Raw genomic sequence first — 25,460 nt, 5'->3', positions numbered from 1 at the left:
CGATCTATTGAACTTCAGTAACAATGCTGGCTGTGGGTTGACACTCTACTACTCTAAGTGTACTAACTGTAACTAACTAGACCAGACTAGCTCTGAGCTACGTGTAGAAGGTGCTGACATATATATACACCCTGACTGTCACTGCAGTTGTCACCGGTGGAAGGAGCCGGGGTGCTGAATGCCTTGTGTGTTTTATAGTAGGAAGCCCCCATCTAGTGTTCTGCCTGGTGATTGGTTGTGTTCTGTCCTGTGTGTTGATTGGCTAACCTGGGTGTCTATCACTGCCTGTTTTTTACCTCATGATGTGCATTGGTGCATATTATGACAACCCTCACAGCCCAAAAAGATGTGCAGGATAGGTGAATTGGCCACGCTGAATTGCCCCTTCATCGAAAAAAAAAGAATCGGGGCCTCTAAAATTAAAAAAAAAGTATAAATTTAAAAAAATACATGAAAAGTGAAAAGAATGTGCGACTTTAAAATGAGGGGATGGATTATATGCAGCCTTTTTGTTTTGAATGATAATTCTCTCAAACTCGAATTCTCTTCCTCTGGAGGTCCATTGAGTTTAAAACCTGCTTTCCCCACTCTGCAGTTAAAATCTGCCAGCACCCCACAGCCAGCAGCAGGATGGGCAAGACCAGCTACCCTGGGGTGGACCAGGTTCCAGCTGAATGTAATGCGCCCTCCCGGCCTGCGGGTGACGCTGCGGCGGGCGGGGTCCGGCGCGCCTGACGTCACTTCCGGAGCGGCTCTCTCCCCTGCGGGAAGGCTATGGAAATGGCGCTGGTGATGGAGCCGATCCGCCTGGACCGAGGTACGTGTGTCCTCCCCCCCTCACACCCTCCAGTCACCTGCGGTATTCGAGTCAGCCTCCGTTGTGGATGTGAGTCTGAGTTGATCAGGGAGGGTGGAGTGTCTGCATTGAGCAGGGCTCAGGTGTGTATTCAGGTTCCTGGTTACCTGCCCTCCCCCTAACCTCCACCCTTCCTAACGTCTCCAGGTGCCTCACGCGAAGATTTCCAACAGGTAGACCCCTCCCCGGGGGGGGGAGACACTTTCTCCCTGCCCTTGTGAGGGACAGGTGTCATCCCCCACCCCAAGGGCCAAGCCAGCCTGTTTTCATATCCCCAGCAGACACAACAGCAGAACATACAATGCAGAAGGAGGCCATTCGGCCCATCGGGTCTGCACTGACCCACTTAAGCCCTCACCTCAGAAAGTGCTGGGAAAAGCTCATCTGGTCCAACGGCACCTCTCACCCCTTCGAGGTTTCTTCTTTTTTTTATTAACTAAATCCTGCTCGGGGGATGTGGGTGCCAGCTTTTGTCCCTCGTCCCCCTGAACAGTTGTTTAGGGCACTACGGAGGGGATGGTGGGGGCGGTTCAGAAGCAGCCTCGCCGCTGTGGGCCTCCCTGAGTCACGTATCGACCCAGGCCAGCCAAGGATGGCAGATTTCCTTCCCGGAGGGACATCGACAAGGTGGACGGATTATTTTTCCAACAGTCGGCAATGGTTTTGAAAATTAAAAATGAAAATGGTCATCATTAAGACTTTTCAATTCCAGATTTTTCAGAATTGAATTTCAACTGCGGCGTGTGCTGTGGTGGGATTTGAACCTGGGTCCCCAGAGCATTACCCCGTGTATCTGGATTAATAATCTGCTGACAACACCACTGTAGCGCCACCTCCCCGAGTCCAATATGACTTCTTTGGAGCGCATAATAAAAGCACAATCCTGCGGATCCTGGAGATTGAAAATACAAACAAAAAGTTCTGGAAAAACTCAATGTCAGGCATCAACTGTGGAGAGAGAGAAGCAGAGTTGATGTTTTGAGTCCCCAAAGTTGGGAACAGTTCTTAAGAAGAGTCATATTGGGCTAAAAATGATTCTCTCTGACTACCGGTGCTGTCTGACCTGAGGTTTTTCCGGCTTTTCTGCTTTCATTTACAAAGACTCCTTGCTTTCAAAACCCTCCACTGCCCTTGCCCCTCCTTAGCTCTGTAATCCCCTATATACCTCTTCAGCATCCCTGATTTTAATCACCTCACAGTTGACGCTTGTGCCTTCAGATGACATGCTCCCTCAGCTCTGCAATTCCCTGCCTAAACCTCTCCTTGTCCCTTGAAAACTGAGCAGGAGTAGGCCATTCCTCATTCAATGCTCTGCTTAAAACCTTAATTCTTGAAACAGCATATTAGTCAGTTACACTCATAACCTTTTGTATCTCAATGTCACACTTTATTTGATAGTCCTTAAAGTATCTGAGGATGTTTTATAGTCTTAAGGTTCTATTGTTAAGTATCTGTCCGGGAGGAATCTTGGCCAAAACAAAATTATTCTTGCAATTATGCTGTACATTTTTTAACTTCCACCAGAGTAGCCTATTTGAAACATAGAATCATAAAAGGTTTACTACACAAGGAGGCCATTCAGCCCATTGTGATTGTGCCAGTAATCAAAGAGCTACCCAGTATCATCCCACGTTCCTGTACTAGATCCGTAGCCCTGCAGGCCACAGCTCTTCAAGTAGACATCCAAAGTACATTTTAGATATGGTAAGAGCTACAAACCTTCCAGACACTGAGTTCCACCCTCTAAGTTAATCAATGTTTCCATATCTCCCCTCTCATCCTTCTATCAGTTACATCAAATCTATGTATTACAACAACCCTCTGGTTGTTGACCCACTCTGCTAAGGTAAATAGATCATCCTGATTTGCTTTTTCTAGGTCCCACATAATTTTATACACCTCAATTAAGTCGTGTCCTCCTCTGTTCCAAGGAAAACAACAGCATAGCTACCATTTTGCAGTCTTGTCAATAACCTTGTAAACCTCTCCAGTGCACTTGCATCTTCCCTGTAATGTGGTGACCAGCATTGTATGCAGTATTCAAGTTGTGGTCTGTCTGATGTTGTATACAGCATAGCTTCCCTGCTCCTGTATTCTATGCCTTGGGTAAGGAAAATCTTTTATTATGCATTACAAAGCAGTGTTTGAGTGATATTGAAACAGAACCAGCTGGTCCTGGCTCAGGTTGCTGGCTCAGAATACCTCTGAGTACTCTGGTACTGCAGCATTCTCCATCCTGCAGGCTGCTGTGAACAAAAGTTGTTGCTTTTTTGGGGGGAGGGAGAAGAAATTAAGGCACAAAATGATTACAAAACATCAAGCTTGCTGGTCAAATCTAATTCATTTTAATGTAAAATTAGGAAAACACTGGCCAGTATACATTCACTCATTTTACCCTGTTTTGGAGTAAGGGTGAGTTTGCGTGCATCAGCCCACCTGCTCAGTTCCCAGTGTGAGCTTTAAACCTGACCTAGAGACAGCAACGTATTTAACAAAGAAAATGGATTTGCTGAAGAGAAATATTAAATATATTTATGACGGGGATGTGAAAAAGAGGTGTTTTGCCCTGGCTTCTGACAAACTCCGGAAGGGAAAAATCACAACAGAGTTTGAAAAGGGAAGCATATGAGACAAACATCTGGTTGACACTTCTGTTCCAGAACTGGGCCCATTAGTGTCATAAAAGATAAACCGTGAATGTCGCCACAGTCCCAGAGGACCATAGGCTGCTCTCCCCTTTGAGAGATGACTGGTGGTAATTTAACCTGAAGATCGCCACACGTCAGCTGAGGGTCAAGACTGAGAGGGTAGGGCCTTCATGAATGACCTGAACCGGTATGGGAATTGAACCCACGGTGTCAGTGTCACTCTGCATCACAACCCAGCCAACTGAGCTAACCAACCCCCAAATAAAAAATAAATGTGGTTTGAATATGTCAAGTGTGTTCATCAGCTGGGAACAACTGATGAGTTGCATCCCGGATCAGGGCAGGTATGATGTGGCTGTAGATTGGTACTTTGGAAAATGCCAGCATTGAGCTTTTTCTGGTAAAGTGAAATACCACGTGAAAATGAAAACTGAAGCTGAACTGTTAAGACTATCTGTGCAAGGATCTGAAAGCAAAAGAGAGAAATTGATTATAACACCCCTCATGTCGGACAATGGGTACTTTGCAAGGGACAGAGAGCAACATTGAGGGCAAAGTAAAGCATGAGGGAAAGAAACAAAATGGAGTTGAGAGATTTTAGGAAATTTTGAAAGAAGGAAAGGATTACACGTTGGATTTGTGAGAGAGCCCTAAACATTAGGGATGTATTAACGTCAGGATCAGCCTCTAATGTGTCAACAGGGAATGTGGGCAATGAACAGTTAATAACTTCTCAGCTGACAGACCTTTTCCTTCATGGCTGTTTTCTGTGTGAAACAAAAGTGCCTCTTGTCCTTGTCTGTAATTTTGCCAAGTTGTGTTCCTTTACTGTTTAAGAGCTTATCCCTTTTCTAACTTTTTTTTCAGGAATCTGTATCTGTACTGTGTTAGTAAGCACTTGGACTATGTAACTATGGAAGTACTAACTCTGGTTAATGCCACTCTACAGTTTTGACCTAGGCAGTGCTGCTAAGAAATAGGTTTGTGTATAGTTGGTGTACTTAGGAAGCTGACCTCATGCTTGTGCATATTTATGCCACAACTTAGATGAGGAATTATAGAGAGGTTAAAGTTGCAGCTTTGAGAGCACTGGAGATAACACTGGCACAGAAAAGGAAGCTACCAGAGGACATGTTCTGACTTGATTGGGCAGGAGAGTAAAGAACCGTAGAGAGGACCACAGGTGTATTTGAGGTAATTATTTGACTGTTTTGCCGGTTACTGGAGAGATTAAGGCTGAGGAGGATGCATTTCACTTTGCAGTCCCACAGGATGTTGCCAATTTCATTGACCTATCTCAGGGAAAGACCAAGAGAAAGGAGTGAAGCAATGAGTGCTGGAAGAGATGAGCAAGGGGTTCAGTGGGGGTGATATCCTTTAAGTTAAAGTTGGGTCAATATTTCAAGGTGAGGGTTGAAGTTAGGATTTTAAGAGTGGAATAATTATTGAAGTTGGCGTGAGGAGGTTGCAGTACTTGGAACTGTTGAATAGTAAGGACCTCAAAAGGAAGGCTAAAGGGAGCTTATAATAGTTAATGGATGGAATTTTCTGATGTGGAATGCAAGGAATTGAGGGTGAACCTTTGGGTCGGGGGCATTAAGACTAGGGGCGAAGAACAACGTAAGAATATGCCATCAGTTTAGAGAGAACTAGTCCGCCTGAATACCTTCCATTAAATAGTCTTAAGCATCTTATGAGTCAGAAGAGAGTGCAAAAAAGATCTATCAGATGTGTTGTTTTCCAGGTCACTCATTAAACTGTGGTTCTGGTCGAGCCCCTCAAGTGAACACAAAAGGTCGCAGGATACTGTTCAGAAGAGAACAGTGAGTTAGTTCTGTGTCCTGGATAGATTCATCAACATCACTAAATCAAATTATCTGGCTATTTTATGTTATTGCTGGTTGTGACACACTGCTATGCACAAAATAGCTGATGTTTTTCACGTTTCACTGACTAGGCTTTGCAACGTACTAGTTGGCTGTGAGGATGTTAAAACTGCTATATAAATTCAATTATTTATGTGAAGTAGAAAATGTGTTCTTATTTGGGTCCAGTTTTATAGCTGCAAGTGAAAAGGGGAGTAAAGTCGTTTGTGTGTGTTATCTCAAAAAAAATGGGATAAATGAGTGGACTGCTACTTTTAATTCCATCTGGCCATGAATTGGCTTTAGCGAAATAACTAATAAACTCAACTGCATGATGGTCAGTGTATTCCAAATTATATAATAGATATTGCTGTAACAGAGAAACCAAAAAGCATGATGCTACAATTTAAAACATTATAAAACATCTGTTTCCAAAATAGTGTACAGTAGTCGGACTGTTTCTCAAAGGCTTTGAAAGGTATATAACAATGACAGCATAAGAAGCTGCAGTAAAGGGAGAATACTGTACTGGCATTTGTTTAAGTACAGCTACCCACTAAACTGACAACAGTAACATTGCTGGTGTCAGTCTGGTCATTGGGCATCGCATTGCAATCTAAAACCTTGTGTGCAAAGGGCCTTTTCTAGAATCCGTGACCTAGACATACAGTGATGCGCTGTCATTGTAAAATTAAACTTTTTCTAAAAATTCCAACATAAAAAGTCTTCCTGCGGTAACCAAAATTCAGTTGCTTGAAGCACGTTCTATCACTGTTTTCGGACATGGCTATATGCTTGTAATAAAATTAGGATGGATGGTCATATCAAACTTGAAGTCAAAAGATTTTTAAATTTGTGGCTGTGCAACTTTTAATTTACTGCTTTGTTCTGCAAACAAAGAACTAACAATGGGAATCTTTAGAATGATTATTTGATGTTATAACATTGAACTTTACATTGCATGAAGGCAAGAAAACTATTTTGTAGATATTTTCACACTTGTTCCGTATGTAGAGAGTTGAGGAATCATTGCTTGAATTTGCACAGGGGCCTGCTAGCAAACATTTTGAAGTTCCTCTGTTATTTTAGTGAAAGTGTTAATTCATTAAAATGAAATAGGACAGGTACCCATGAGAGTAGCAGAATGAGATATTTCAGATGAAGGTTTGCACTGCTATCCCATGCCATAATTTCCGGCTGATATCTTTTTTTACATTTCACTTAATTAGCAGTGTACGGTCTGAATATGCCATGTGGGATAAGCTTTCTCTACTTTCCTATCTCTGCTACTTCAGATTGTCAGGATATTTCATACAGTGAATATCTGATTTGTTTGTATTAATAGAAACGTACAGAAAATGCACATAAGGGTTTTATTTCTTTATCCTGTGTTTGTTATTTTTTGAAAAGGTTTATTCAAATGTAAAGCAATGGTTTGGAAATATGTTTCAATATCACACTTCAACCATAGACCAATTTTCACTGCAGCATTACAGTGTGAAGCATGGCCCAGACCCTTGGAAGTTTGAAAATGTGTAAATTAGAGTGTGATAGTTTGTTTAATTTTTCTAATGGATTCAAATTAAAGCTTACTACTTTGGCAGTCACCTGCATCAACATTTCAAGTCCTTGCTTTTGAAGTGTTTAGATATTGCAACTGAGTTGTTCGCTAGAATTCGCAGAAGCTAATAGAAGGGTTTGTGCAGCAATATACAGTTTCTTCTAGGAATAAATGGCAGAATTGCTGTTTCTGTTTATTGAGAAAAGATATAATTTATTTACATACAAAATGCCTGTTACACTTGCACCTAGTCCACTCAAATTTCATATTCATTGAACAGTGGCCAGCTAAACTAAACACATAGGGAATGTACCAATGATAAGTTGGAAAGTTTCCATTAACAAATTAATACAGCTATATAAAACCTCCCGTTAACAATGAGCAGCAAGAAAAATCGCTAAATTAGAAAAGACGTGAACTATTAAAGTTGTCTAATCTACTTGAGTCTTTTTGTTGTCGCCTTGGACTCTCTAAATTTGGGGTTCATAGCATATACAATAATTGCAACATCAGCAAAAAATGAGATAACTCAACTGTGTAACAGCACTTCCATTTTTGAACTGCCTCCAGCATTCAAGTTCCATTGAGATACCCAAAGTTTGAGTCCATGGGAGGATTGATTTCTGACATTAGCTTGGCAGAAAGTTAACAAACTGGTGTGGAAAACTGGCCAATTGAGAACAAGGAAAGCATTGATTAGCACTATACTGGGATAAACTCTCTGGAACAGTCTGCAACAACTTGATCAGTAGCCAAATTTGGTAGATGGATACTGTGAAACAAGAAGGCAGAGTAGCGATTTAACGAATGATGACCAGAGTGCAGCAGGAATGGATAGAGCATACAAACTTAAGATTGCACCAGCAGATATGGCCAGACTTTTCACAGTAACTTTTCGCAGTAATTTTTCGCAGTAATTTCATTGCAGTGTTAATGTAAGCCTACTGGTGACAATAATAAATATTATTATTATTAGTTTTCAAAAATGGTAAGAAGATCAAACTAACGGTGCTGTATCTAAATTCACAGAGCATTTGCAACAAAATGGATGAATTGTTAGCACAGATATAAATACATATAAATGACCTGATAACCATTGCAAAGACATCATTGCAAAGTGACCAAGGCTGGGACCAGAATGTTCAAAGATACTTGAAGTTTCGGTAAGACAGAAAGCTAGGAAAGGGGTGCCTTTGTTAATTAAGGATGACAGTACAGTAGTGAGAGATAACATTAACTCAGAAGACCAAGATGTGGTATCAGTTTGGGTAGAGACAAGAAATGGAAAAGGTAAGAGGTCAATTGCAGATTTACAGGTCCCTTAACAGTACCTACACTGTAGGAAGAAAGTGCACAGGAAGAAGTAATGGGGGAATACAAGAAAGGTTGTTGCAATAATCATGGCATCATTAATCTACATATAGATGGGGCGAATCAGATCGGCAAAGGTATCCTGTACGATGAGTTCGCAGAGTGTATTCGGAACATTTTCTTTGAGCTGTATGTTCTAGTGCCAACCAGGGAACAAACAATTCTAGACCTGGTAATCTGCAGTGAGCCAGGATTAATCAATTAACCACATTGTAAACAATGCAATCATAAAATGTTAAATTCCACATTCAGTTTGAAGGTGAGAAGTGTGAGTCTAAGACTAGTGTTTTAAACCTAAATTAAAGTGATTATAACAGTATGAAGGCAGAGTTGACTGAAGTGAACTGTAGATCTACATTGAAAGGTAGGGCAGCAGAGTTGCAGTGGCCGACATTTAAGGAGATATTTAATAACTCCTAGCAAAGATTTATCCCAGTGAGAACGTAAGATTCTTTGCGAGCGATAATCGTCCGTGGCTAAATAAGGAAGCTAAGGATAGTATCAAATTTAAAGTAAGTGTATATTTCTGTGAAATTTAGTGGTTGGGCAGAAGATTGGACAGATTTTTAGAACCAGCAAGGAATGCTAAAATATATCAGAGGGAGAAATGAGGGTATGAGAAAGTCAGCTAGAAATTTAAACAGTATGAGTTTCTGCAAGTATTTCTAAAGGGAAAGAGTAAAGTGAGTTTTATCCTCTAGCGAGAGTCTGGGGAATTAATAATGGAACACAAGAAAATGGTGGAGGTGTCAAACAAGTATTTTGTGTTTATCTTCACTGTAAAAGACTTCAAAAACTTCCCTAAGATATTTGAAAATCAAGAGGTAAAAGGGACAGAGGAATTTAAAATAATCACTAGGGAAATGGTACTGGGAACACTACCTAAAGGCTGATAAGTCCCCAGACTTGATGGCTTGCATCATCGGGTCTTAAAATAAATGGCTGAAGAGGTAGTAAATATATTGATTCCAATCTCCCAAAATCCCTTAGATTCTAGAAGGGTCCCTATCAATTGGAATAGCTAACATGCCTTTCTTAAAGAAAGGAAGGAAACTGAAAGCAGGAAACTAGAGGCCAGTTAGCCTACCATCTGTTATAGGGAAATGGCTCGAATCTATTAGTAAGAAGCTTACAGCAGGGTAGATGGGAAATCATAATTTAATCAGCAGAGTCAACATGGTTTCATGAAAGGGAAATCGTGTTTTACTAATTTATAAGATTTTTTTTCAGGCAGTAACAAGCAAGGTGGATAAAGAGAAACTTGTAGATGTGGTGTACTTGGATTTCATAAAGGCATTTAATAAGGTTCCACATCAAAGACTACTACGTAAAATAAGAGCTGCATAAGTTACTGCACAAAATAAGGTTTGGGGGTAATGTATTAGTGTGGGTAAAGGGTTGGTTAGCTAATAGGAAGTAGGCAGTGGGGATAAATGGGTCATTTCAGGTTGGCAAGCTGTAACTAATAGTCTGCCATAGGGATTAGTGTTGGGGGGCCTCGACTGTTTACAGTCTACATAAATGAGTTGGATGAAGTACGGTAGCTAAATTTGCTGATGACACAAAGGTTGGTAGGAAAGTAAGTTGCCAAGAGGGGATAAAAAGTCTACAAATTGATGTAGACAGGTTAAGTGACTGGGCAAAAATATGGCAGGTGGAATATACTGTGGGGAAATGTGTCTTGTCTACCTTTGCACTAAGTAGAAAGGCAGTATGTTAATTAAATGAAGAGGGGCTGCAGAGCATGGTGACACCGAAAGATCCGGGTAACTGCTACATAACTCTCACAATGCGGGTGCAGTAAGTGATTGGGAAGGCAAATTAAATGTTGGCGTTCATTGTAACGGGAATGGGATATTTTACTGCAGCTGTACAGGGTCATAGTGAGATAGCGTCTGTATACTGTACACTGTTTTGGTCTCCTTATTTGAAAAAGGATATAATTGTGTTGGAAGCAGTTCACAGCAGGTTCACGCGACTCATTCCTGGGATGAAAGGCTTTATGTTAAGAAAGGTTGGACAGGTTGGACCCATTGGAGTTTAGAAGAATGGGAGAATGTCACAGGGGAGACTAGAACTCGGGTACATTGTGTAAGAATAAGAGGAATCCCTTTTAAGACTAAGATTAGGAGAAATGGTTTCTGAGGATCGTTAGTTAGTTGCCCCAGAGAGCAGTGGAGGCTGGGTCATTGAGTATGTTCAAGGGCTGAGTTGGATAGATTAGTGACAAACAAGGGAGTCGAGGGTAAATGGGGACAGAGAGGAAAGTGGAGTTGAGGCCAGAATCAAACCAGCCATGATCTTATTGAATAGCTGAGAAGGTTCGAGGGGCTGAATGGCCAAGTCCTATGTTCCTATTTTCCTAATTGCAAATAATTAATTCTGGCTCTATCTGACTTTACTTAACTGTGCTTGAATTTCCAGATGTTTCCCGGGCTATTGAACTACTGGAGAAGTTGCAGAGGAGTGGGGAGGTGCCACCCCAGAAGCTACAGGCTTTGCAAAGAGTACTTCAGAGTGAATTCTGCATTGCTGTGCGAGAAGTATGTGCCTGTACATTTTCTCCCTCTGTATCATATAGAGTGACGAAAGAAAGATGCTTAAATGCAATTGCACTCAATAATACCTATATGCATTACTTTAAGCAAACATTTTTAGGAAAATCATCTACAGGCAGAAGTAGAATTAGAAATGGTTATATTAACCAAATGCATAATTGACCCACACCAGTCTTAATGATAGAATGGAATTGTAGAATGCTTGGTGTTTTAGAATCTATTATTAAGTATAGCAGGATATTTAGAAATTCATAATGTGATCAGGCAGAGTCAACATGACTTTGTGAAAGGAAATTCATGTTTAACTTATTTTGACAAAACTTGAAAGTTACCAGAGTCCCAGATGACCATCGGCTGCTTTCCCCTTTGAGGGGTAGAGCTGACTGGTGGTGATTTAATCTGAGGATCACCACACCTCAGGCGAGGAGCAAGGTTGAGAAGGCAGGACCTTCACAAATAACCTCAGCCGGTACGGGAATTGAACCCGCGCTGCTGGCCTCACTCCGCATCATGATCCAGCCACACACACAGGTCAGCAAGGAGGAAGGCAGAGGATACCTCTGATATCCTAAGCCCCAGACCAACCAGATGTCTGTTTTCAGTCCCATGGGTGCTGATTTTAAGTGCTCATGAAGAACAATTTCCTGGGCAGGGAAGGGTGAGACGTTGCCTGGACTTTGGGGGCAGCACATGTAGTGAATATCTGGTAGAAATCCAGAGTCCAAGTTAGAGGGCAGACTATTTGCAAGTGAGATGTTAAATTTGGTCGTAAGTATCTCAAAGCCAGTGTTGTTAAGTGACATACAAAGAACCATTTAAAAACCCCAACTGGTTCGCTCATATACTTCATGGAGAGAAATTTTCCCCGGTCTGACCATTTGTGACTCCAGTCCCACGTCAATGTGACGATTCCGATCATCCTTTGCAGTGGCCTGGTAACCTGTTCCATTTATCCCACCGTCAGACCAATATATAAACTACAGTACTAACATCCGGAGGGAATATATATGAAGAGGACTCGTGGCAGAGGGAAGGTGTTAAAAAAAAAAAAATTTTTTAAATCCCCACAGCCAATTAGGTGCAGGATGGAGGCAGACTTGCATGGATGGATGTGCTAAACAACCTAAATCCTCCAATTATAAACTGCAGCATTTTCTGAGATGTAGAGTTTCTTGATTTGGGACTCGATTATAATAGACCATAATGCTGTTTGGAATTGTGTAATATACTGTATTGATGTTTTGCAAGCATTTAATTACACTAATTGTGCAGAATAAATGATTTACAGCTGTGTTTGCGTTTTACATATGACATCTCCCACTTTGTTTCGTAACTCCCTAGTAATAAATACTACTGCATTGTGTTCACATTGAAAGTTAATGATTGAACGCACAGAAGCTGAACTGCACCCAGTTTTGCATGTTTCCTGTTATTCTGCTTTTCTGTTGGAGACGGCTTGAGCTGTTTCTGGCCATTGGCTACAATCACATTCAGCGTAATGTGAATGTATAACCATTTGACTCTTGGTCGATTCTGTATATAATTATTCTGTAAAAGGTTTGGCTTTAATCCTCTTAAGTGACTCTTTCCCTCAGAAAAGCAATACGGACATCGCTTAATGAAACTATGCACCGTTTTGAAGACTTTGTGGACATTTAAAAAATAATATAGTGAGCAGCATTTGTAAGTTCTATCCAGTGTTCTCAAAATCTGTGAATAGACTATGGAAAGAACTGCCTCGTTCCTGAAGTAGTTTGCCGATTTGAACCCCGGACCACTGTTTATTATTTCTTCTCTTACTTCATTCTTTTTAACGCTGCTCTAATTTGTATTTACAAATCCTATTTTTTTTTAAAAAGGCTTTCCTGAAGTGGTCAACTCAATTCATATTGAATAATTACGCGCAAACCTATTTTTTCTTTCAAACACTGCTTGCACTTGTCTGCGTTTATCTGAAATAGTCTGTTATCCACAAGCCCCCAGAACAACACAAGACAGAGGAAAGTAAGCCAAGGCTAGGAGCACTTGCAGGCCCTGAATGTACTGGACCAGGCCTGTCGTATTCCAGAGAACATCCTCCACTTGAAGGATTTTATCTTGTAGCCTCAACCCTCAGACTTGTCTGTCCTCCATTTAATGCTACAGTAAACCTCTTGATTTTTTAATGCATACTCATTTACCACAGAGGTGCTGCAAAATCCTCATAGGTTCAGCTGCCTCTGTTCATTCTTTACCTTTCCATTCCCTATCATACCGAACCAGTATCCCCACACACCCGAGTCTTGAGCCTAGGCCTCCCTCCAGCTTCTCTTTTTACTTCCCATTCTGAGTCATCCATAAGACCTATCTCTCTTTGCCTTCTCTCCAAAACCACCCACACCCACATTTTCATATGATTCCGACAGTGCAGAAAAAGGCCATTCGGCCCATCGGGACGTTGTGCCGAGCAATGATCACCCTACTCAAGTCAACGTATCCACCCTATACCAGTAAGTAACCCAAAAGCCCCCCCCCCCATTAACCTTAAAAAAAAAAATTTGACAAAGTAACGAGCAGATGATGCCACATCAAAAATTACGGCACAAAATAAGAGAACATTTGGTAGAGAGTAGTATATTCACATGGATAACAGATTGGTTTGCTAAAAGGAAGAAGAGAAAAGGGTTAAATGGGTCATTTTTGCGTTGGCAAGCTGTAACTAGTCGAGTGCCACAGGGATGAGTCTCCATGCTATAGACAAAGTGCAGGAAAATGGGATTAGAATAGATAGGTGTTTTGATAGCCTGCACAGACACAATGGGCCAAAGGCCTCTTTTTGTGCTATTAAACTCTATGATCAGTGCTGAGGTCTTAACCATTTACATTCTCCATCAATGATCTGGATGAAGGCTCTGAATGTCTGGTAGCTACATTTGGATGACAAGATAGGTAGGAAAGTGCGTTTTCAAGAGGAGGTGGACATAGACCGTTAAAGAGAGTGGGCAAATTTGGTAGATGGATTATAACATGGGAAAATTCAACCTTGTCCACATTGGCTGGAAGAGTAGAAACGCAGTATTCTATTTAAATGGAGAGGGATTGCAGAACACAGTAGTACAGAGAGATCTGGATGTCCTGGTATAAGAATCACAAAACATTAGTGTCCAGGTAGAAAAAGTGATTCAGAAGGCAAATGGAATGTTGGCATTTATTGCAGTGGGAATGGAATATAAATTTTACTGCAGCTTTACAGGACCTTGGTATGACCACATTTGGAATACTGTGTGCAGTTTTGGCCTCCTTGTTTGAAAATATATATAACTGAGTACGAAGCAGTACAGAGAAGGTTCACGTAGTTCATTCCTGGGATGGAGGGTCGGACAAGTTGGGCCTGTATCCATTGGATTTTAGAAGATTGAGAAGTGATCTTATGGAAACATATAAGATCCTGAGGGAGAGGGTGGATACCAGGAGGATGTTTTCACTTGTGGGGGAGACTAGCACTAGGGGACTCAGTTTAGAAAGCAGTGGAGGCTGTATCACTGAATTTGTTCAAGGCAGAGTTAGACAGATTTGTGATAGACAGAGGAGTCAAGGGTTTTGGAGGACTGACAGGAAAATGGAGTTGGGACCACAACTTGGCTATGATCTTACTGAATGGTGGAATAGGTTCGAAGGGCCAAAAGGCCAGCTACTGCTTCTCGGTCCTGTGTTCCTATGTTCTCATTTTTAGCTGATAATTACTCACCAAGTTTTATTCTAGAAAACCTGAAATGACAATGTCTCCATTTGTGAAAAATACCTTGAATAAGAATGACCCCACCTTTTCGCCAGCCTAAACAAGTGACTTGCGCGGCATGACTCATTGAATTTTGTGTTTTACTTGATGGGATTTTCAGTTAAATCTATGTCTTTAATTAGACATAACTAACTTTAACGTTTGTGTTTGCTTGCAGCTGGTTTTGCTCAATTTTGTTCTACTGAAATAATCAAACGCATTTTTATAAATGAATATTATAAGCCTAGAAATGTGTCAGTTCTTAGCAGTAACTTCCATTATATTGTCCACAGGTTTACGAGCATGTGTATGAAACGGTGGATATTAATAGTAGTCCCGAGGTGAGAGCCAATGCTACTGCTAAGGTAAGAAAATATATTGTAAATAGATTAATGGATCATACTATGTGTATTCATCTAAATCTTTCTGTATTACCTAATTGGACTTGCTTCATGTGAGGAGATTTGAAACAAGAAAGATTGATGTGGCACTTTTAAGCTGTGAAAACGCCACAGCTTTTACAATGAATTAAATTGTATTGTATGATCGTCACTGTCTCTCTCCATGCTGCTATATCCCTCTGTACCATTTTCCCTCAAATGAATCTCATTTTTATTTTGTATATATTTACAGCATGTTATGGTGATTTTCTTTTATTAGATTTATAGCATTTTTCTACAAGGGTTTTAAACCTAAGTTGTCTTTCCCATTTGCTTTTATGAGTGTCTGGTGAGTAGCCAGATTGGCAAATTCAGTAGGCAAATATTTCTTCCAATTATGCCTTGCTGTCAGCACGGGGTTGTTGGGTTACGGGTATAGGGTGGAAACGTGGGTTTGAATAGGGTGATTATGGCTCGGCACAACATCGAGGGCCGAAGGGCCTGTCCTGTGCTGTACTGTTCTATGTTCTATAATTCTGAGTTGTCTTTTCCCATATGATCATTGCTTCAAACTAGGTAGTTTAATCATATCATTTGCTGCCTCTTGAATTAGGCCTATGCCCTATTGTGATAAAGAAGATGATTAATTGAGCATGTTATTTCTCAGATTGGTCTTCAGATAATACTCAATTTGTTTTATTTCACACCAGACCCATACTAATTTGTCTCTGTTTTTATAGGGAACAAGCCCAAAAGAATAGATTTCTTTTGTAAATTCCTGTTTCAAAAATTGTTTGCAGGGAATGAGCTTGGCACTTTGTTGCCCCAACATGTTGCATAGTAAAGAGGTTGGATACGTTCATGCCTGCACTGCGTCACTTGTTCACTTCTCTATCTCAACTGTGCTTCTATGGTGAGGTGCCAGGTAGAAACAATGCATTTTCCATAAAAAACAAAAATAGGGGTTTGATTCATTCACCTACAAACAATTGGTTCCTAAGAACCGAGAAACCTAATTCCAAGATTGGAAATGTTACCTATGATGTGGGTAAATACAGTAAAAGGGAGTACGTTATGTATTTTCCTCAAGAAATTGGAACATTCTGTTTATCACTTGGAGGTATCACATTACAGATGCAAATAGTTCAAAGATCATTGATTATACCCTGAAGTGGATTTATTTTCTTCATACATGTGTCTGGGAATGTTTTGTGCCTTTTGATCTCGTTATTTTGCTCCTGACACGATGCCTTTCAGCGAAGAAACTGACTTTACTAGAGTAGCTATGAGGTGATGGGCAGCTTCGTAGCACAGGTGGGTAGCACTGTGGCTTCACAGCGCCAGGGTCCCAGGTTCAATTCCCTGCTGGGTCTCTCTCTGTGCGGAGTCTGCACGTTCTCCTCGTGTCTGCGTGAGTTTCCTCCGGGTGCTTTGGTTTCCTCCCATAGTCCAAAGATGTGCAGATTAGGTGGATTGACCATGATCAATTGCCCTGAGTGACCAAAAAAGGTTAGATGGGGTTATTGGGTTATGGGGATAGGGTGGAAGTGAGGGCTTAAGTGGGTCGGTGCCGACTCGATGGGCCTCCTTCTGCACTGCATGTTCTATGTGCCAAGGCTCAGGCATGGATCTCTTCCAATTTTATCTGTTCCCCACTATAATCAACCACTTGACAATTTATAATTTTATTGGGGGCGAGAGTCATTCTTGTGCGTTTATTGGTACGTACTCCATGGAGCCAATGTTCGTTCCCACTTCCCAGATGGCTCTTTATGTAATAAAAGCAAAATACTGTGCATGTTGGAAATCTGAAATAAAGGCAGTAAATGCTGGAAGAGCTCAGCAGGTCTGGTAGCATCTGTGGAGAGAGGAACAGAGTTAATGTCAAATGGCTCTTTGTCCTTGGTGCCATGTTAAAACATTGCAGTTTTGTCTTTTAGAAGGATTGATATAATGCCACTGGATAGCTAGTTTCAAGGGGAAATACAGCCTTGTTGGCTATGCCATTTTCTACTTAATCCTCCTGGATGTTATGGTCCAGAGTGTAGAGCTCAGTGTAACTGAAGTTCTAGCCAGTTTACATTTATTACTGACAGAAAATTAAGCAATGCTTCTCTTGATGAATAGGAAACAGATTTCACCATGTGCTGCAAAAAAATCTTTCTTTTAAGCTTGCTTGTAAAAATGCTGCCATTTGCAATTTTTGTTTACCCCTTCCTCGATGCAAACTGAAAAATTTGTTCATGAGAATTCGCCAGTGAATATTGGAAAAGAAACTTGAGTTAAAGCAGAGATTTTTTTGTTTTTGTTTTTGCTATGTAATTTGGAGTTACTCCTAACATTTCCCAGAGTAAAATAGACTGGGGAGTGTGTTTTCTGACTATTTTAGATCTCAATGCTCAAAATGTGAGTTTAAATTACATTTATTTGGTTTATATCAATTTCAATGCTTGCATAAAGATAAACATGTGACTTTAATGGGATTTATACTATTAACTTTGTTGCATCTATCGTGTGTCTTGCAACTGATTGATCAAATCACTGTTAATTATGTTGCTTCTGTTGAATATATATCAAGTAAGAAAAAAATCATTGCCAGTATGCAAGTGTGAGAAATTATTGAACACCTTTTTTTCTGATTTCTTTTTGTTTCCTCAGCCAACTAAATTTATATGGGTAAGAATGCAGTTCATAATACATAAACGGTTGGGGAAAAATAGAACATGTACATAATCAACAAGGTTTCACTTCTAGAAGTCTGTCCTTTATTAGGCATAGGCTTTGTCTGTTCTGATGGGCGTTTCCATTTTGATATTCCTGCATGTGTACCTCTACACTCTGTGGTCAGACTTGTGCAGTCGATGCATCTTTCTTACATGGGCTATTGCTACTGCGTTTGATCCTGGTGCAGTCAAAGCTGATCTGTGCAACTGTTATCTGTGTGACTGTAGCTTCTATGTTCTCTTGACCTTCTGTCAGTTCCTCTTCTTTCCATCAGTGTTAACAAGCCCAGGATTCCTCTCTTCCACGGCGTACTGCCAGACTTAGAGACGCCACCAGTGCTTCAACCACTAGTTCATCTCAATTTCTTCTGACCATTTTTTTCTTAAAATGCCGAAACCCCATCATTATTTCTCCCCCAGAAATGCTACCAGGCAGAAAAGCAACACTGAATACAAACTGATTCTCTGCCTCCTTTGCACCATGCTTGCAAACGCCAACACCCCTGCTCCATGCCTGACTTTTGCAAAATCCAACATCTCTCACTTACATGCCTTCTTCATCTGCTGGACATCTTTCCTTTGTTTGAACCCCAGTGTTCACTTCTAAATCTGTGTATTACCTATAATCTTATTACCTATGCTGTACTTTAAAACATAATGGCCACGGAAATTGAGAAACTAGGTAAAGAACCACATAGGCACTTGGGTTGCACAGTGAAGAAGAATTTTGCATGACAAAAAATCATTGGAAAAAAATGGCACTTCAATGAAAGTTCTGCCTGGCATACAGAGGCCACTCTGCCTGCGCAGGAACCAGACTGACTGGCATACAGAGGCTAATCTACCTGTATAGTGGCCAGGCTGACTGGCATACAGAGGCCAATCTGCCTGTCTAGTGGCCAGGCTGACTGGCATACAGAGGCCAATCTGCCTGTCTAGTGGCCACACTGACTGGCAACAGAGGCCAATCTGCCTGTATAGTGGCCAGGCTGACTGGCATACAGAGGCCAATCTGCCTGTCTAGTGGCCAGGCTGACTGGCACACAGAGGCCAATCTGCCTGTCTAGTGGCCAGGCTGACTGGCATACAGAGGTCAATCTGCCTGCGTAGAGGCCAGGCTGACTGGCACACTGAGGCCAATCTGCCTGCGTAGAGGCCAGGCTGACTGGCATACAGAGGCCAATCTGCCTGTCTAGTGGCCACACTGACTGGCAACAGAGGCCAATCTACCTGTATAGTGGCCAGGCTGACTGGCATACAGAGGCCAATCTGCCTGTCTAGTGGCCAGGCTGACTGGCACACAGAGGCCAATCTGCCTGTCTAGTGGCCAGGCTGACTGGCATACAGAGGTCAATCTGCCTGCGTAGAGGCCAGGCTGACTGGCACACTGAGGCCAATCTGTTTGCGTAGAGGTCAGGCTGACTGGCATACAGAGGCCAATCTGCCTGTCTAGTGGCCACACTGACTGGCAACAGAGGCCAATCTACCTGTATAGTGGCCAGGCTGACTGGCATACAGAGGCCAATCTGCCTGTCTAGTGGCCAGGCTGACTGGCACACAGAGGCCAATCTGCCTGTCTAGTGGCCAGGCTGACTGGCATACAGAGGCCAATCTGCCTGCGTAGAGGCCAGGCTGACTGGCATACAGAGGCCAATTTGCCTGTCTAGTGGCCAGACTGACTGGCATACAGAGGCCAATCTGCCTGCGTAGAGGCCAGGCTGACTGGTGTACGGAGACAAAAGAGCATTAAAACGAGTCAGCAGCAAGTAGACAGGCATTGAAAACCACGAGTTAGTGTTTTAATTTGTTCTTGGTTTTGCAATTGGCGTGATAGTAACCATTGCCAATCTCTAGGTGCCTCCGTTTCATTGAGAGTCAATCACACAAGTGTGGAACAGGAGTAATTTGTGTTTCAGACCAGGCACATGTGGCGTGGTTATCTTTGAACCGACAAGAGTGATAATTAGATATTTACTCACTTTCTCAAAACCACTACTGAAAAAATATAACTCCCCAAGTGTTCTGCATTTAATTCATTGTTTGATTGCAGAAGTTGTTGGTGATGTTAAAAAGGCAGGAAAGATCATTCAGGTGGAATACCACATTTGATATTTGGTTTGGTTGCTTTGAGAAGAAATCAGTGGTGTAAATTTTTTAAACTATTCTCATGGCATTACCAATCAAGAATAAAGGTCAAGTGCAGTTTTCCAGTGGAGCGTCACAGCATGGGGATAATTGAATTATTAAGAAAAGCAGGAGAAAGGATGGGAGGGGAAGGAGGAGGGTGGAGAGTGAGGAAAGGGATCAGAGCTGTAGGAAGGTTCCGATTAGCACATGTGCCCTCTATTTTTTTCTCTCTGTCTCTCTCTCGCCCTTGTTGGGAGTGGTACCTCATTGCGAGTTGGAATATTTCACCCCTCGTCGTTGTAGTGTTTGGAATAAGTGTATTATGTAGGATCGATTTGAGTTTATGTTGTAATGTTTCTCATCAGGCAACAGTGGCAGCATTTGCTGCGAGTGAGGGTCACTCCCATCCAAGAGTTGTGGAACTGCCCAAAACAGATGAAGGACTAGGATTCAATATCATGGGTGGAAAGGAGCAAAATTCGCCGATATACATATCCCGCATAATCCCTGCAGGCATTGCTGATCGTCATGGAGGACTGAAGCGTGGGGACCAGCTCCTTTCTGTCAATGGAGTGGTAGGTATCATGGATGTTCTCCTGCAAGAGTTTGCTTTATAATACCTTTTACATCTTCAAGACGTCCTAAGATATTTTGCAGCCAATTAATCGCCATTGAAGTGCAGCCACTTATGTCGATAAAAGAACACTTAAACCTTTACATCAGGGCTGCGCCAATATTTTGATCGTATAAAAGGGGTCATTGCTATTGCACTTATGCCGTGCAAAAGGCTCCCTGTTAGATTGTGTAATTGTTGCATAATTTCAATAAGGAATTAGATATAGCTCTTGGAGCTAAAGGGATATGGGAGGGAAGGCAGGATCAGGGTATTGAACTTGATGATCAGCCATGATCATAATGACCATTCGTCGGGCAGCATGGTAGCACAGTGGTTAGCACAGTTGCTTCACAACTCCAGAGTCCCAGGTTCGATTCCCGACTTGGGTCACTGTCTGTGCGAAGTCTGCACGTTCTCCCCGTGCCTGCGTGGGTTTCCTCCGGGTGCTCCAGTTTCCTCCCACCATCCAAAGATTGGATTGGATTTGTTTATTGTCATGTGTACCGAGGTACAGTGAAAAGTATTTTTCTGCAAGCAGCTCAACAGATCATTCAGTACATGGGAAGAAAAGGGAATTAAACAAAATTCAAGAAAATACATAATAGGGCAACACAAGATATACAATGTAACTACATAAGCATTGGCATCGGATGAAGCATACAGGGTGTAGTGTTAATGAGGTCAGTCAATAAGAGGGTCATTTAGGAGTTTGGTGACAGTGGGAAAGACGTGCGGGTTAGGTGAATTGGCCATGGTAAATTGCCCTTAGTGTCCAAAAAGGTTAAGTGCGGGTTACTGGGTTACGAGGATAGGGTAGATACGTGGGTTTGAGTAGGGTGCTCTTTGTAAGGGTCGGTGCAGACTCAATGGGCCGATTAGCCTCCGTCTGCACTCTAAATTCTCTGATTTTATGAATGGGGAAGCAGGCTAGAAGGGCTGAGTGGCCTCCACCTAATTCTATTTTCTGATTCCCAGTCAATACAGAATTCGCAGATAACACCTTTTTTTAATAAATGTTTTTATTGGGTTTTTGAACAAAGTATATTTACAGTTATGTACACAGAATAAAATATATATTCTATATATAGAAGGGGGGAAAAAACATCTGGTATTTTGCATTAGCTCAACAACAGCAACTCTGTACAGTTAGCAATATTAATTTTAACAAATAAGCAGCCACCTGTTTGTGGGGGTGGAGAGGGGGAAGGGGAGAGAAACTGGGGAGGTACATATACATTTGGGTGCCGGGGAAACAATCACATTAGTTACGTCCAATACAGAGAGGGCAATACGAGAATGGATCTGGTGTTTGGTATTGTTACTTGCCGCAGATCACCTGAGCAGCCATTTAGACTTCTATTTCTGAGGAAGGGAGTAATAAACCCACACACGTTCATTATATTTCTGATTATAAGTAGCTTTTAAAACCTACAAAAGTATTTCTTTTGATTTGATCAATCTTTCAAGTTGATTGCAAGAGGATGTTTATCCAGTTCCATTGAACTTCTGTTCCATTGAACTTCTGTTGAAATTGCAATGCTGTTGTTCCTAATTCTAGTTATACCTTTTTGTTTTTGGAAGAAGCTAAGCCCCAAAGAGCTACAGTCTATGGATTTCATTAATTAGGCACCCACAGATGTAGGCATGTCTTTAGAAAAGTGCTCAAAATGGAGCTTGTGAAACCACATCGTGATGGTGAATTCCTGCGTCGATCGTCGGCTAAAGTCTCCCACTTGTCACAGTTGATGCTGAAGGCTTTCATGTCCTTTTTAGTGGCTGAGAAAATGGGACAGATTGCAAAATGAGGATATTGCAAGCCTGAAGTAGAAAATGCTGTCAGGAACAGGAGGGTGTGACAGAGAAGGCGGCTTCACTGCTGCTTCACGGCGCCGAGGACCCGGGTTTGATCCCAGCCCCGGGTCACGGTCCGTGTGGAGTTTGCACATTCTCCCCGTGTCTGCATGAGCCTCACCCCCACAAACCTAAACATGTGTAGGGTAGATGGATTGGCTATGCTAAATTGTCCCTTAATTGGGAAAAAAAAAAGGAGGGTGTGACAGTGAGTGAGACGGATGTGGGGGCCCAGAAGGTGAAAGTGGAGGAGCCCACGGTTCTTGCAATTGTCCCATGTGTTTGAGGTTCTTGCAGCCTGTGTGGATGAAAGCAGTGGCTGCAGGTTGGATAAGGAGACTGACATGGCACAGGAAGCCGTTGAAGGGGAGGGAATGTAGTGGTAGTTGGGGACAGTACAGTAAGGGAGATAGACACAGCTGTCTGCAGCCGAGAGCACCAGTTCAAACTATTGTATTTTTTGCCCTATGTCAGGGTTTGGGACATCGGCTTGGGGTTTGAGAGGAACTTGCAGTGGGGAGGGGGGGAAGGTGGCTGTGGTTCACATTGATCTCGATGCCAAAAGACGAGGAAGTAAGTTCTGCTTATGGATTATGAGCAGCTAGGGACCAAATTAAAAAGGGGGAACCTCAAAGATCTGGATTATTACCTGAGTCACCAGCAAGTTGGCATAAACCAGATTAAGAGAGATGAATACCTGCCTCAAAGACAGGTGTGGGAGAAATGGGTTTTGATTCATGGGGCACTGGCACCAGTACTGAGGAAAATGGGACGTTTAGGACGACCTTCACCTGAGCTGTGCTGAGATCAGTATATTGGGAGTCGTATAATTAGAGTGTTAACATAGAACATGCTGTGCAGAAGGAGGCCATTCGGTCCATCGAGTCTGTACCGACCCACTTAAGCCCCCACTTCCACCTTGTCCCCGTAACCCAATAACCATTCCTAACCTTTTTGGTCACTAAGGGCAATTTATCATGACCAATCCACCTAACCTGCACGTCTTTGGACTGTGGGAGGAAACCGGAGCACCCGGAGGAAACCCACGCAGACATAGGGAGAACGTGCAGATTCCGCACAGACAGTGACCCAGCGGGGAATCGAACCTGGGACCCTGGCGCTGTGAAGCCACAGTGCTATCCACTTGTGCTACCGTGCTGCCCAAAGATGGCTTTGAATTAAATAGTGGAGGGAAGTGGATGATGTAAGCGGAGATGTTGTAAATCAAAGGGAAGCAACCAGATACTTGAGCAGAATGGTGATTTGGGAATGATAACCAAAGTGTAGCAAGAAGGAACAGAGCGTTACAAAGCTAAGATTGCACCAGCTGGTGCAGACAAGGCCAGGGAGTGAAAAAACAGTATGCATGCAATGTTGATAACAAAATGGAGGATTATAGGAAATAGGATCAGGAGTTGGCCATTCAGCCTATTGAGCCTGCTCTGTCTTTCAATGAGATCATGGCTGGTCTGCTTCAACGCCATTTTCCTGCACCATTCCTGTATCCTTTGATATTTTTACCATGTAGAGATCGATCAATCTCAGTCTTGAACACACAATGACTGAGACTTCACAGCCCTCTGGGGCAGAACATTTTAGAGATTCATTACCCTTGAGTGAAGAAATTCCCCTTCATCACTGTCCGAAATTACCTGCCCCTTATCTGAGACTCTGCTCCCTAGATACCCAGCCAGAGGAAACACCTTGATTGCTTGATGTACCTGAACATTGGCTTTCAGTGACTCATGAACAAGGACATTTAAGTTTCTTTGAAGTTCAGCACTTCCCAGCCTCTCACATTTAAGGAATGCTCTGTCTTTCTGTTTTTCCAACAAAGTGGATAATCTCGCATGAATTAGTAGCACTGATAGAAATAAATATGTATAACCTCTACAGACATGGTTGCAAGGTGACCAGGGCTGGGACCTAAATATTGATGGGTATTTTACATTTTGTAAAGCTAGGAAACTAGGGGGAGCTTTGTTAATTCAGCACGTCATTGGTGCAGTAGTGAACGATGACCGTGGCTCGAAAAAGCAAGATGTTGAATTAGTTTGGGTAGAGATAAGAAATAGAAACGGTGAGAGTAGTTTATAGGCCCCCTAACCGATGTTACGTCGGAGTATGTAACAATGATGCCGCCATAATCATGTGTGACTTTAATCTACATGTAGCTTGGATGAATCAGCTGGCAAAGCTAGCCTAGAACATGAGTTCTTAGTGTATTTGGGAACGTTGGCAAGCTATAACAAATGGACTACCATGAATTGGTGCTGGGGCATCAACTATTTACAATCTACACCAGTGACTTGAATGAATATATGGTAGCTAAATGTATAAATGACACCATGGTAGTTAAGAAAGTAAGTTGTCAGTGGAAGGTAGCGATTCTACAAAGGGATATAGACAGGTGAAGTGAGTGAGTAGATTGAGTATGATGTGGGAAAATGTGAACTTCAGAAAGGTTAGAAAACAGTATACTCTTTAAATGCAGAGAGATTGCAGAGCGTGGTGCAGAGGGGTCTGGGTGTCCTGGTACATGAATCTCAAAATGATAGTATGCAGCTACAGCAATTGATTAGGAAGACAAATTGAATATTGGCATTTATTGGAAGAGAGATGGAATAAAAAAGTGGGAAATGTTTACTGCAGCGGTACAGAGCCTTGGTGAGACCACATCGGGAATACTGTATACCGTTTTGTCGCCTTATTTCAGAATAATTACATTCGAAGCAATTCAGTAAAGGTTTACTTGACTCATTCCTGGGATGAGGGCACATCTTATAAAGATAGGTTGAACAGATCTATACCCGGAGTTTAGATGAATGAGGGGTGATCTTACCGAAAGATTTAAGATTCTGAGGTAATTTGAAGGTGTAGTTATGGAGATGGTGTTTCCGCCTTTGGGGAAGATGAGAACTAGGGGACACAGTTTAAAAATAAGGTGAAGGAAAATACTGCAGATGCTGGAATCTGAAACAAAAACAGAAAATACTGGGCAATCTCAGCAGGTCTGACAGCATCCGTGGAGAGAAAAGGGAGCCAACGTTTCAAGTGGATGACTCTGTCAAAGGTAGGGGCAGCACGGTAGCACAAGCGATTAGCACTGTGGCTTCACAGCGCCAGGGTCCCAGCTTCGATTCCCTG

The 25,460-nt window shown here is 42.1% G+C and overlaps 1 protein-coding gene across 1 annotated transcript in view; it reads left to right on the top strand.

The window, feature by feature from the left end:
- The first annotated feature begins 720 nt into the window (after positions 1-720).
- The window catches only part of lin7c (lin-7 homolog C (C. elegans)), a 29,369-nt gene continuing 4,629 nt past the window's right edge, over positions 721-25,460 (top strand). Inside the window, exons 1-4 of the mRNA XM_038808306.1 lie at positions 721-817; positions 10,726-10,844; positions 14,910-14,981; positions 20,212-20,421. Coding sequence (XP_038664234.1) covers positions 775-817; positions 10,726-10,844; positions 14,910-14,981; positions 20,212-20,421 — 444 coding nt within the window. The 5' untranslated portion in view covers positions 721-774. The remainder of the gene's footprint in view (positions 818-10,725; positions 10,845-14,909; positions 14,982-20,211; positions 20,422-25,460) is intronic.

This window comes from Scyliorhinus canicula, chromosome 9 (genome assembly GCF_902713615.1).
Source record: "Scyliorhinus canicula chromosome 9, sScyCan1.1, whole genome shotgun sequence".
Taxonomy (NCBI): Eukaryota; Metazoa; Chordata; class Chondrichthyes; order Carcharhiniformes; family Scyliorhinidae; genus Scyliorhinus; species Scyliorhinus canicula.
This window is presented reverse-complemented; position numbering and strand designations above follow the sequence as displayed.